We start from the raw sequence: 15,000 nt of genomic DNA on the forward strand, positions 1-15,000 counted from the left end.
CATGTAGTAGAAGCTTGAATATTTCACACACATGTAAGAAGCACAGTCAACATTCCTGGGTACAAATGAAAAGAAACAAGGCTGTCTGATTAATGTTCCTCCACACTAAACAGCAGAACAAATTGCTAAATGTAAAGGCAAGCATATTTGCATATGAGTACATAGCACATAATTAAACTTTTATTATGGAATGAAAATAAGGGCTCACTTTATTATGTCTATTTGAGTAAATCCTAAATGCAAAGCTCACATATGGTGGGAGATACAAATATGTTGTGCTTTAAAACTGACACTGTTTAGAGCACAGCAACAACAAATAAGCACGTGATACCAAGTGATTCTGAACTTTGCCAACACTCATATGCCAGGGATTTTATACCTAACTGGCCTTCAGCCTCTCTACTATAATTCTCTGTTTACTATGAGGGAAGAACACAATTGACATGTGGTAAGATACCTGAGTAATCATGGAAGGCATTAAACCACATGACAATTTACTACTACATCATTTATGACACAAAAGGGGCAAAGATATTTATCACAGTTTATTTGTTCCTGGAGTTGATATTGAGTTGATATTTCATTCATGAAGGTGGGAGAGGACTGTTTGGGATGAAACCAACATGATGAGGCTACTTTCTTGCTAACTTTGTGGAACATGTATTTCAGTTTAGCAAATTGAATATATACGGTCACAGTGATCATGATTATCATGGAATGGCTATTGTAACTAAATGAAACTGTCCATGAAGGACTCCAATAGTCACTCACAAATAATTAGAATTTCAATGATTGCATTATATAATTCTAATGAAACAATTAAATCCTATGGGAAACAAATAAAAAAGACCTCCATCAAGTGGTATTTTTTCCCATGAAAAAATCTCCCATTCCCATCACCTCTTGAAGAGGCATTAACATCAACACCCAAAGGATGGTACACTTGATATGCAGAGTACAAATAAATAGAAAGTCAATGTACACCAGACAACCAATGCACATGTGGAAATCCTTTATACATAAACATTTCCCACCCCTCCCTTTACCTAGGTAATTCTTTGGAATACTCATGGCTTTCCCTTCAGTTTGCTTAGCTTCCCAATTTATCTGGCTCAGAACCAACCTGTTTGTATGGTCCCTGGACCACAACTGACTAGCTTGCGAAAGACTATTAACAATCTAGATTGCCCACCCCTTCCTTTCCTTTCAAGTTTCTGTAAAGTTCAAGCTTCAGCACTTCAGTTTACAAGCTCCATTCTACTTTGTTGGTACATTTTAAAGCTTGTGCCTTCTTTCTTCGGGGTCTTTGTAATGTGTACCTTAATAGTATTCTTTCAAACTTCCTTGCTTGATTATCGCACCCATTGATTTTCCAAGGATTTTTTTCATTAATGAAACTTAGATACAATGAACCACAAATGATTAATCACTTTTTTTTAGTCTTTACATTTTCTGGAGAGGATGGGCAATCTTAATATGTTAAACTTCCAAACTTGTGTTTTCGTGTAAGAAGGTCAGAAGGTTATTCTCATTCTATGTGAGACCTTCTATCCTTAAATTACACCAAGTTTCAAGAGCAATATTAAAGGGAAACCATCACACTATCATAACAATATGGCATTATGCCAAGCCCCCCACTTCTGTAATATCAATACAATGTTTAAAACATTAAAATATGTATAACAGGACTAAATGAGAAGTAAATGTAAGATCCAGTTTGGAAGGCTTCTTTGGAAGGTCCTGCCAAAATTTTGGGCATGTCTTCCAATCATATCCAAAGCAAGGGTCCTTCCATGGTGCATCTTCATGACATCACATTTTTGTAATTTCCAAATCAGCACTGCTATTTTAAGTAAAAAACTAAAGAATCATTTCTACTAAAACTTATCAAACCAATACATCCAAACAGTGATTATCAAATGAAATTCAGTCCTAACAAATGACATTTCCTAACATACAAGTTTAACCTGAGCACCAGACAAGCACAACGACTGGTTCCTCCTTCGTGTTCAAGTTGCACGTATTGAGTTTTTGCGTTGCACCAAATAACGTCTTTGGAATTTAACATCACATTGACTTAAAACTGAATGCACCATGAAGACAAAAAGTTATGCATTGTCCAAATATTTGAACCGCTGGTTTGGACAGTCCACTTCACAGCTCTTAATGTCATGGATATAGTTGAGAGGTTTTAGTTCTTCTATTTGATGATGTTCATCATAGCTGCAATATACACCATTCTTCTCTCTATATGGAGGTGGTCTGACCAAGTAATGTGGTTGTGGCTGAGTGCGGCTGTCTTCATAACTCTGTTCCAACGTGGAATGCAAATGTGAACAAAAGTGAAGGTGACTTGAATGTTGTGATATGCAGCTGTTGTCCTCTGCAACATTACCACTTCCCTCTGGTCCTGATGAGGTACTCATGGCTGAATATAAGGGCGTCTTCACATAATGGTCACCACAAACCTATCAGGAAGGCAAACCACAAATAAGCAATAATAATCTAGATGCAAAACAACCAATAATGTTATTTACAATACCTGGGCGATTCTCAAACCCTGAATGGCACTTTTATGTAAACACATATTGTCGTTCTTCTCCAAGTAAAAAAAAAATTTACCAAAGATAAAAATTAATAGGCAGCAAAACACCACTTCAATGGAGTTAGAGGAGAGAATATATTATTTGAATATTATATTGCAGACAAGGAATATACTGTATCTTGATACCCCTTGATAATCCCTGTCTGGGGTATTGGCTGCATGTTATTGTGAGGTTAAAATTAGCTCAGTAGCATGCAGTTGATATTTTAGGGTCTATGTGGGGTCCCCCTATGGACCAGAGCCACATACTATTTTTGTCTGTGATAGAGGAAATCTCTATTCATAAAGCACTGATGCTACTTTATTATACTGCGACTGTCCCTCCATAATGTTGTCCCCCACTCTTAATACTGTCCTGTGCAACTTCTATGATAATACATTTTCGATTTTGCTGAACCCTGTGGTAGGGGAGAAAAAATACTGCCACTGAGTGCTCCTATTTGAATTATAAAAGGCAACAAAAACAGGATAGAGATAGGACTAGGCATCCTATTCTCTGTAGCCCCAAAGGAGACAAAAAAAAAAAAAAAAAAAAAAAAAAAAAATTTGGTACAGATGAGAGTAAAAGAGAAAAGATAGGCAGTATGTTTGTGAGAAGAAAGATGGATGTGTTGACATGCAATGAAACTAAATTGAGAGGGAGGGGTGAGTTTGAGTTTGGGAGTGTAGTTGGGAGGGTGTCAGAACTGAAGAGTGGATGAGGGAGAGAAGAAGTAGCTATACTAGTAAATTAAGAGACAGGTAGGTATGTGGTGGAGTGGAAGGTGGTTTCTTCAAGGTTAATATGAATGAAGGTGAAAATGGGAAGGGAGATGTATTTACCTAGTTGTATTTACCTAGTTCTATTTTACGGGAAGGGGAGCTATGGTCGTGATGTCCCGTCTTCATATCTCATTTTATCTAAACTATTTTTAAATTCATGTATTGTTTTTGCACACACCACTTTCTCATCTAACTTGTTCCAACTGTCTATTACTCTGTGAGGAAAGCTGTTCTTTTTCAGATCTCTTCTATAGCTGTCTTTCTTGATTTTCTTTCCGTGTCCTCTTGTATTTCTATCATCCCATTTTATTAGATCCTCTCTATCAATAATTTCTATACCTTTCATAATTCTGTAAATAGTTATCAAATATCCTCTCTTCTTTGCCCTATTGTCTGTAGCTCAAGTTTTGCTAGTCTCTCTTCATATGATAGTTTTGAGAGTGTTGGTGTCAATTTTGTAATTGTTCTTTGTATTCTTTCAAGTTTTGTTATACATTTTTTTGTACTTGGTGACCACATCATTGCTGCATATTCCAATCTTGGTTTTATCAAAGTGATTAGTATTTTCTTCACCATTTCTTCATCCAGATATGTAAATGCCACTTTGATTGTTCTTATTATAAGTTTCTCCAAAAATCTTGTTTATATGTTTCTCAGGGGACATATTATTCATAATAATGACCCCCAGGTCCTTCTCATTTTCTACTTTTTTCATTCCTTCTTCTCCCAATTCATATGATCCTACTATTCTTTATTTGCTTTTTCCAAATTCCATAATACTACACTTTTTAGTATTGAACTCCATCTCCCACTTCCTACTCCATTCCCATACTTTATTGAGATCACTCTGTAGTGACTCACAATCTTCTTCCGTCTTCACTTTTTTTAACAGTTTTGCATCATCTGCAAAGAAGCTCATATAACATTCAATTTCTTCATCCATATCATTAATACATATAGCAAACATTATTGGGGCCAGAACTGTTCCTTGTGGAACACCACTTATTACTTCATCCCAATTAGTGTTTGTCTCTTATCACTACTCTCATTTTTTTTTCTTGCAAAAAGTCTTCCACCCATGTAAGCAGTTTGCCCTGTATTCCTCCTTCAGTTTCTAATTTCTTAAGCAACTTCTTATGTGGTACTTTGTCAAAAACTTTTTTTAGGTCTAGAAATGCACAATCAGCCCATCCATCTCTTTCTTGTATTATATCTATTAGCCTTGAATAGAAACATGTTAAATTGGTGACACATGATCGTCCTTGTCTGAATCCAAATTGCCTTGGATTTAGTACGTTGTTTTTTTTTCTAAATACTTTACCATTCTATTTTTGATAATTCTTAGAGAGACTGGTCTATAGTTGGTAGGTTCTTCTTTATTTCCCCCTTTATATATAGGTACTATATTTGTCTTTTTTCCAATCTTTTGGAACTTTTCCTTCTTTCAAGGAACTGTTTAGTATGCTATGTATTTTGTCTGCCAGTTCATTTCTGCATTCTTTCAAAATCCAGTTTGCTATTTCATCTAGTCCATGCAATTTTCTGACATCAAGATTACTCAAGTGTTTCATTATTTCATTCTTTGTTACTTCTATTTCTTTCATATGAGGGACTTTCTCTTTCCATTCGATCTCTTCAGGTTGTATGTTCTCCCTTGTAAACACTGATTTAAAATGCTTGTTCATAAATTCTGCCATTTCTATTTCCTCTGTGTATTCAACTCCTCCTTGTCTCAATTTCTCTAATTCTTGTTTGTTTTTCAGTTTGTTGTTTACAAATCTGTAAAATAGTTTTGGTTGATCTTTACATTTTTCTATGACATCTTTTTCATATTTTCTCTTTTCCTCTCTGCACACTTGTATATATTCATTTCTATAACAAATATATATTTTCCATTTTCAGGTCTTTTGTCTTTCTTCAATTTTGGTCCAAGCTTTATCTCTTTTGTCAACTTTTGTTGTACCAGCACTTTACATATTCTTTTTCTTATTTTTGTCTTGTGACATAATTTTCCACTCCTTTTTTTTTTTTTTTTTTTATAAATTTTTGTCAAAATATTCCATTTCTCTTCTACTGTTGTTTCTTCTTTGTATATTCTTTCCCAGTTTTCTTTTTGAAAGAATTCTCTTATATTATCAAAATTTGTTTTTTCGTACATTCATCTTCCTTTTCTATATTGTTAATTTCTTTTCATGTATTTTTCCTCATTTAGTTCCAGTTCAATCAATATGTGGTCACTTTTACTTATTAGTGTCTTATATTCAATCATTTCCACTATTTCAGGTTCTGATGTGATTATTAGGTCAAGTCTCGATGGTTCTTCCTCATTTCTATACCTAGTGTTCCCTTGAATCCATTGCATCATTGTATGGTCAATAATCATCTCAAGTAGAACATTTCCCCTTGAGTCGTCTCCACCCTTTACTGTCACCTCTTCCCAGCAGACTTCTTTGCAATTAAAGTCACCCATTATAACTATTCTTCCTCCATCTTCCATTATCTTACTTAATGTTATCCTTGTGGCTTCTAACATAATTTTATGTTCTCTCTCTTCCCACGAGGCCGTAACATAATTTTATGTTCTCTCTTCCCACGAGGCCGTTTTTGGAGGCACATAATTTATTACAAACTCTATGCTCTTCCTATCTCTGTCTTCTACTTCCATCATAATCATCTCTACTCTATTCTTTCCATATGTGACATTTCTCACGTTTATATCCTTCTTATTAAGGAACATAACTCCACCCCCTTGTTTTGTCTCTCTGTCTCTAATCCAATAATTATATGCATCATGTCCCACACTGTTGGGTGGTAGTGGACCTTTTAATTTTGTCTCTAAAATTCCAATTATGTCCGGTTCTTTTTCCTTCAGATAATCATTCAGTTCGTTCAAGCCTGCTATTAAGCCATCTATATTTGTGTAAGACACTCTTAATTTTCTCCTACTTCCATTGTATTTTCTGTTTACCTTTTGTTTTTCTCTGTTATGACCCATTTCCTCACTTTTATATTCACTACTCTCCAATAGAATTCCTCTTTTTCTAACTCTGTTCTGTTCTCGTTTTTTTTTTCTTAGCTTCTTGTCTTTTCATTTTTTCCTCCTCTCTTTCCTCTTTATTAATTTCTCTTTTTATCCATACCTTTTTATATTGTTCACTGTCAGTTTCCCTGTTTTTGCTAAGATATTCTCTGCTGTCATTTGTGACCTGAATTCAATTTTAATTGGTCTGGTCTTATCTGTACTATATTTTCCGTGTCTATATATTTCTTCAATTTGTTTCCCTATTTCAGTTTCATCTTCCTGAACTAATTCTAATATATTGTTTACTTTTTCTTTTTCCTCCTTAATTCTCGTAGTCCTGTTTAAGTTATACTTCTCTTCCATCCCTAATATAATTATACATTTCTTTAAATCTGCTAAGTCTCTTACTATATTCTCCTTCTCCCTCATTACTTTAATAACTGTATTTTCAGTTTGTTCTTTCATCTGCTGTGTCACTATGTCTTTAAATACAATTTTATTGTTCTCTTGGACTTTCTTCCAACCCTGTGCTTTTTTTTTTTCTATGAACTCTTTATTCTTTTTATTATTCCTCTTTAATTCCTCAATCTCGTTTTTTCCTTCCTTTAACTGTTTTTTTTTTTTTTTTTTAATTCTTCTACTTCTTTAGTTAGGTTTTGGTTTTCCTTCTTTAACTGTTCCAATTTATCAACTCGCTGTGCAATCTGTGTGAGTTGACCTAGCCTACTTTCCCAGTGTTGAGCTATTTTTCTAGTCTTTCCTGTAGCCTTGCTAATTGGGGGGAGGTTGGCATCCCCCCCCCTTCATTAAATCCATTGAAATTATTATCTTCACTTTCCATTTTGTTGTTCTTATTTATATTTCTAAACTTAATGATTTTACTGAAATTGTTCACTTCTCCCACGTCCGCTGAGGATCTCCATCCTCATTTCTTTCCATTTCCCTCAGTAATCCCTCCCCTTCTCCTTTTCCATCACCTTCCCACTACACCACGAGCTTTCCCCTTCCCTATAAATACAAAAAGGTACTTCCTCATTGTTGAGATCCACGAAAATTTCCCTTCCTCTTCGGAGCTCCAATCTTCGCCGTGAATCGGTCTACGCGCGCGCGCGCGCGTGTGTGTGTGGTGTGATTCACCATGGTCTTGGATCACGTGTTGGACTTGTGATCGATAGCTATTTCCCTTACAGAAGAGAGCTCAGAGCTCATATATTACCAATCTATGGGTAATGCTGTGACCTTATACACACACACACACACACACACACACACACACACACACACACACACACACACACACACATGGTGGAAGTGACAGCAAAGTTTGGAACTCCAGGAAAACTTCAAGTTTCGTCAATCTCAACGATGAGGGAGTACCTTTGTTGTATTAGTAGGGAAGGGGAAAGATCGTGGTGTAGTGGGAAGATGAAGAAAAAGGAGAAAGGGAGGGATTACTAAGGGAAATGGAAGGATATAAGGAAGGAGACGAACGGGCTCCCCCGGACGTCAGAAGAAATGTCAACAAAAGGACTGCAGACGACGCAGGTGATGTTGAAAATATAATTAAAGGCACTAAAATTAGAAATATAGATAAGAACAACACAATAGAAAGTGGAGATGATAATTTCCATGCTTTTAATGAGGGAGGGGATGCCAACCTCCCCCGATTAACAAGTCTAGAGGAAAAACTAGAGAAAATAAATGAACACTGGGAGGATAGGTTCAGCTAACTTACACGGATTACGCAGAGTTGATAAATTGGAAGAACTAAAGGAGGAGAACCAAAACCTAAATAAAGAAATAGAATTAAAAAGACAGTTAAAAGAAGTAAAAGATGAGAATGAGGAATTAAAGAAGAAGAATAAAGAGTCCATAGCAAAAGAGGTACAGTACAGGATTGGAGAAAAGTCAAAGAGAACAACACAATTGAATTTAGAGGTATAATGACACAACAGATGAAAGAACAAACTATGGACACATTTATTAAAGTGATGAGAGAGAAGGAGAATATAGCAAAAGACTTAGCAGACAAAAAGAAATGTATAATTATATAAGGGATGGAAGAGAAGCATAATCCAAATAGGACTACAAGAGTAAAAGTGGAGAAGGAAAAGGTAAACAACATATTAGAAGTAGTTCAAAAGGATGAACAAGAAACAGGGAAAGAAATTGAAGAACCACAGTGACATGACACATCCCTGACACAGTCCTAATTTTATCTCAAACTATTCACTCTCTATTTCCCATTCTAACACAGGCTTTTGTATGTTCATAAAAATTTGTTTGCCCTTAACAGTTTTCCCCTAATCCCATATATCTACAAAACCTCCCACAGTGCATTCAAATCCATTATATGTATACTGTCTTTTTTAACATTACCTGGTATGTTCTATGTCTTTTGGAGTCTTTGGCAAGAATTCTAGCAGCCATGAGTACTAGCAGCACCAAAATAATGCAGCCAGCAACAGGAACTGCAACTGTTGCAGTCTGGAACCACACTGACCCCATAACTGAAGTATCTTGTTTTCCTGCTGTAAAAGGAAAATTCTATTTTATAGGTTATACACCTTAGTAAACTATCAACACCAGCATGATACTGGAATTCAGAAGAACCAACTATCTCTTACAAAATACAAAAACAAATCCAAAGCTCAATAGTTTAGAACAATCACAAGTATTTTCTATACATAACTGGGTAACAGAAAGCTAAGTTAATCATGAGGTATGCACAGTTTATTTGTACCAAAGTCAGCTATGCATCCACAACCTTATTACCACATGATCAAGAACACGAAGATTATAGATAATACAAAATAAAGCTCTAGTAGTAACAATGACCATCTTCACACAGCAACCAAAATAAAAAAAGAAAATCCTATAGAACAAAATATAGTAATGAACAAAATTCCACACATCCATCACATTTACAAAAAAGAAAAGGTAAATACACCATGAACATTGCTCCTTTCCAGTATACTACAATTAGGTTAATACACCATATAACCACACATGGAACACTTGATTCACTCCAACAGCACATTATTCCCATATACATCAAAGCATATTTCTAGTGTCTCATGGCACATCTAAAGAAAAAGAAAAAAGAAAAAAAAATCGTCCAGATCAAAAAACAAGCATTAGAAGACAGACTACATAGTTCCAGTTAGAAACAAGTGCTTCTAGACATAAACCCAATAGATAAAACATTCACAAGAAATACAAATCACCCCAGCTTGCTTCCATTTCAATCCATCCAACACTGATGTAGTGTCAATACAGAATGCTCTTGCTACAGAACAAAACATGTGATATTATGCTGTCATTATTAATACAACATAGGCAACAGTGCAATATTTCCTCTGTGAGAGAGATATTTGCCAACTCAGGAGCCAATGACGGTTACCTTGGAGGCTGAGTCTATTCCAAAAGACCCTACAGAAGCAGCAGCAGAAGAAGAAGAAGAAGAAGAAGAAGAAGAAGAAGAAGAAGAAGAAGAAGAAGAAGAAGAAGAAGAAGAAGAAGAAGAAGAAGAAGAAGAAGAAGAAGAAGAAGAAGAAGAAGAAGAAGAAGAAGAAGAAGAAGAAGAAGAAGAAGAGGAGGAAAGAAGAAGAAGAAAAAGAAGAAGAAGAAGAAGAAGAAGAAGAAGAAAAGAAGAAGAAGAAGAAGAAGAAGAAGAAGAAGAAGAAGAAGAAAAAGAAGAAGAAGAACAAAGAAGAAGAAGAAGAAAAAGAAGAAGAAGAAGAAGAAGAAGAAGAAGAAGAAGAAGAAGAAGAAGAAAAGAAGAAGAAGAAGAAGAAGAAGAAGAAGAAGAAGAAGAAGAAGAAGAAGAAGAAGAAGAAGAAGAAGAAGAAGAAGAAGAAGAAAAGAAGGAGAAGAAGAAGAGGAAGAAAAGAAGAAGAAGAAGAAAAGAAGAAGAAGAAGAAAAAGAAAGAAGAAGACGAGAAGAAGAAGAACAAAGAAGAAGAAGATGATGAAAGATGAAGATGATGAAGAAGAAGCAAAGAAGAAGATGATGATGAGATGAAGATGAAGAAGAAGATGAAGAATGAAGATGATGATGATGAAGAAGAAGAAGAAGCATAGAAGAAGAAGATGAAGATGATGATGAAAGATGAAGATGATGATGATGAAGAGAAGATGAATGAAGAAAAAGAAGAAGAATGATGAAGAAGATGAAGAAAAAAAGATGATGATGATGATGAAGATGAACAAAAGAAGAAGAAGAACAAAGAAGAAGAACATCATCAAGATCATCAAAAGAAGAAGAAGAAGAAGAAGAAGAAGAAGAAGAAGAAGAAGAAGAAGAAGAAGAAGAAGAAGAAGAAGAAGATCATCATCATCATCATCATCATCATCATCATCATCATCATCATCATCATCATCATCATCATCATCATCATCATCATCATCATCATCATCATAATATAAATAATAATAATAATAATAATAATAATAATAATAATAATAATAATAATAATAATCATAATTATAATAATAATAATAATAATAATAATAATAATAATAATAATAATAATAATAATAATAATAATAATAACGGTGATAATAATAATAATAATAATAATAATAATTATAATAAATGAATAAATGAATAAATGAAATAAAATAAATCTAGATAATTATAAACACATTCAGTGTTTTTTTTATATAAATTACCTTTGATGGTATCATGGCTCCTTCCTTCCACTCTTGAGCCAGGGGTGTCTTGATAGTTGCACATATCTTGGCCACAACATCGGAGGTCCTCCTCCAGTGATTTGCCCTGATTTATACTTCCTTTAGGCAAATTCTCAACTGCTTTCTCTACTAACAATGCTGACCCTGGAGGAGTGTTCTGGTCAAGTGATGCCTTCTGCCTACTTTTCTGACGACAAATATCTTGTAGGTCCCTGAAAAATAAGGACAAAGATTAAATTCTGTGAGAATTCCTCCTATTCCTGCAGGTTACCATAATAGACATAATAGACACTGTTGTATTTTTGTATGCAGACATGGCACAATGAGTTTCTATTACAATGCCCAGTATGTATTTACCTAGTTGTGTTTACCTGACTGTAGTATACAGGGACCCAAACCTTAGGGTACTGGTTGGAAAACTCCCAGACCCTCTTATGCCTTTTTTTTTTTTTTTTTTTTTTTTTTACGAATGTCCCCTTTGGGGCTACAGGTGGCAGGACTCCTAATCCCATCCCCCGTCCCGTTTTTTGTCGCCTCTTACGACTCAAGTGGAAAGACTTGGTGGTAGCATTCTCTTCCCCCACCACAGGGTAGGCGAAAAAAGGAAAACAATATTCCGAGAAATGGTACAGGACAGTAACAAGGGCTTGGAGAACAGCATAAAGGAGGGACAGTCGTAGTTTAAAAGTGTCATCATTTCTCTGTGAACAGAGTTTTTCTCTATCACAAACAAAATTATGTGTGGCTCTGGTCCGTAGGGACAGTCGTAGTATAAAAGTGTCATCATTTTTCTATGAAGAGAGATTTTCTCTATCACAGACAAAATGATGTGTGGCTCTGGTCCATAGGGGCACCTCATATAGACCCTAAAGTATCAACTGCATGTTACTCTACCACAATAACATGCAGCCAATATCCCAGACGGCCCTGGCTGCTCAATCTATACATGGATGGGGTGGTGCTAGAGGTGAATGCAAGGGTAGTGGGTCAGGGGTTGGAGATGGTTAAAAAAATTGAGAAAAGTTGGAAATAAGCCAGTTGTTGTTTGCTGACGACACTGCGCTTATAGCAGGATCAGAGGAGGGATTGAGGAAGTTGGTGACAGAGTTTGGGAAAGTGTGTGAAAGAAGGAAGCTGAAGATAAATGTGGGCAAAAGTAAGGTGATGAGATGTACAAGGGGAGAGAGTGACAGTAGGCTGGAAGTAAGCATTAAGGGTGAGAGACTGGAGGAAGTGGATAGTTTTAGATACTTGGGAGCGAATGTGGCAGGAAAGGGAGGAGTGGGGATGGAGGTAGAATGTAGATTGAGAGAAGTGAGTAAATGCCTTGGTGGATTAAAAAGTGTAATGAGAAATAGACATTTGGGAATGGATGCTAAGAGGTTATATGAAGGAGTAATTGTACCAACAGCACTGTACGGGGCAGAAACATGGGACATAAGAGAGGATGAGAGGAGTTTGAATGTGTTTGAGATGAAATGTCTGAGAAGTATGATAGGGGTTACTAGGCTAGAGTGAGAAATGAGGAGGTGAGGAGGAGAACAGGGGTGGAAAGGAAACTGGGAGATAGGGTTGATGAAAGAGTATTAGGATGGTTTGGACACATGGAAAGAATGAGTGAAGAAAGATTAGTAAAAGAAGTGTGGAAGGCAGAGGTGGAAGGAGTGATTATGAGAGGGCATCCTAGGATGAGATGGATGGGTGGGGTGAAAGGGGCATTACAAAAAAGAGGAATGTCTGTTGAGGAAGGACGGGAGAGGACAGAAGATAGGGGTGAATGGAGAAGGGTTGTGTATGGATGATGTTGTGATGCATGAGGGGGAGTGGGTGGGGGATGGGGGGTGAGGAAGAATGTACGAGAACAAATTTGACGCAGCCCGAAGGGATTTCTCCCCGTCTTCTCCTTTTCTTCATGAGGGGACGCAGAGGGGGGGTCGCCGAATTTATGAAGCGGCCTTGCTGTGGATGTGCTGTGTCTTGCGACACTGCTTCTGACCCAGGACAGTGGACAGGATGCTGGGATGACCCGTCATCCGGGAGGTGCCAAGATAAGAGGGAGGGAGGAGGGTGGAGGGGAGTGGGATATGTAGGGAATGGAATGGGTGGGAGTGGTTTCTATGACTTTTTCTTTTTTGGCTACCCCCTGTGTAAGGGGGAAAAAGCCTTTGGTATATGTATGTATGTATGTATGTATGTAGTATACACGGAAGGAGTACTGTTCGTTGGGTCCCATCTCCTATTCTCCAATTTATCATGTCTAGCCTGAAATTCATGTATAATTCCAAGTTGATCTATATCCCTTACCTCCAATTATCTAGATTTCATTTAATGTATTTTTCAAGCTTGAGCTATACCAGTATCACCTTCTAAGCTATTCTAAGTATCTATGATTATATATATGAAAACTACTCCATCACTTCCTTTAGACGCATGGTCTTTTATTTTGGCAATTTTTTTCTTATAAATTTATTAATGTGATCTCTTGTAATTCTTTCATCACATAGCATTTTTTCCTATTTGTTTGTCTTATCTAAATACCATTATCATATTATCTTTGCTCTTCGAAGAGGAAAGACCCAGTTATTTTTACATTCTCCTCATATGGCATTTCAGCCAGTCCTGGTCTCCTGGAATAATTTCTACTGCTGCTTCTTCTTCTTCTTTTTTTGGGGGGGCCACATTCCTACTGCATATTCCAGTCTGGGGCGAATCTGGGTGTCTTTTTATTCCGTTTTTTCACATATTTGATGTGTTTTCTAAGTTAAATATGCAATTGGATGGCAAAATTCCAGGTGGGAATATTTCTAGATAGACGATTTTCTCAGTGCCAATATTCCTAGCGCCACTCATTCTGGCAGTTCGGACATCCCATGTAAAAGTGACGGCGTTAGGACGCATCTAAACGCCTCCTGCGTCGTGCGCTCTTCGCAGTTTTTTTCACTGTATTATCAAAACCAATTTGACAAAATTTACTCACTGGTGTAAGAGATGAAGACATCCGAGGGAGGGGACGGAGGACAATGTCTGGTATTGTGAGGGATTCCGTGGATGTTGTTGGCTGCCTTGAACTGGTGTGTACTGAGTGAAACATGCTCCCCCAGCGGATTTGCACATGTAACCCGTGCTGACACACACGGGCAAGTTGCAGTGGCAGCGGATCTCTGAAACGATACATATAATTAAGTAAATACACAAAGAATGATAAACTAAAGATGAGATAGAAGGAAAGCATCAGGAAGCAAAGAAAATGTATGCATACATGGTCAAGAACATGCTGTTCCTAGCACTGCCAAATTGAGGAATATTACGTATGATAGTTGTTATACAAAGTTGGTTTAAAACAAAATGACAAATATTATGGTATGTACTTATGGATTTTAAGAATATTCAAAATATGTTTGAGCTACTAGAATTTTTGCTTGTTTGGAGTGGGTTTCACTGATCAGTTGCCTGTTTATACGTTGGGGAAAAGTACATTTATCTTAACGGAATATCAAGCATAGCAGGCTGAAACGATGAAGCTGAAGATGTTTGTTAAAAGTCTTCTAACGAACATGTTCTTATCCTTTAAGGTTAGAAAGGTGTTAGAGTACTTTTTTTTTAATTGCCAGCTAATTTTATTCATCTTTTAAAGAACCCCCTGCACATTTAAGTGTTAAACCTGTCTCGATTTCGTGAAACGATTTGCATTATCACATCATAACTCGTAAGAATGATCAAATGTATCGTTGAGAACTGAACATTTTGCTGGAAACCGAATTGTTGGATACGTCTTCCCTCACTAGGTTTACCAGCATTGCAATCTAATGAATGATGAACAACTTTCGATATTCAATCATTAAGCACTAGATCCCAACAACTGTCACCATCAGTTCCTGAAAAATGCACTATTTCAGACGCCACTTGTTAGCCAAAA

At 36.4% G+C, this 15,000-nt stretch overlaps 1 protein-coding gene across 1 annotated transcript in view; it reads right to left on the reverse strand.

The window, feature by feature from the left end:
* The window catches only part of LOC143033915 (uncharacterized), a 68,335-nt gene that overhangs the window by 288 nt on the left and 53,047 nt on the right, over positions 1 to 15,000 (reverse strand). Inside the window, exons 2-5 of the mRNA XM_076199552.1 lie at positions 14,062 to 14,245; positions 11,064 to 11,296; positions 8,769 to 8,920; positions 1 to 2,468 (exon numbers count right to left, since the gene is read on the reverse strand). The exon at positions 1 to 2,468 is cut by the window's left edge and continues 288 nt beyond it. Of these exons, the coding sequence (XP_076055667.1) occupies positions 2,109 to 2,468; positions 8,769 to 8,920; positions 11,064 to 11,296; positions 14,062 to 14,245 (929 nt within the window). The 3' untranslated portion in view covers positions 1 to 2,108. The remainder of the gene's footprint in view (positions 2,469 to 8,768; positions 8,921 to 11,063; positions 11,297 to 14,061; positions 14,246 to 15,000) is intronic.

Source organism: Oratosquilla oratoria, chromosome 16 (assembly GCF_046742065.1).
Source record: "Oratosquilla oratoria isolate Oo_2021 chromosome 16, ASM4674206v1, whole genome shotgun sequence".
Taxonomy (NCBI): Eukaryota; Metazoa; Arthropoda; class Malacostraca; order Stomatopoda; family Squillidae; genus Oratosquilla; species Oratosquilla oratoria.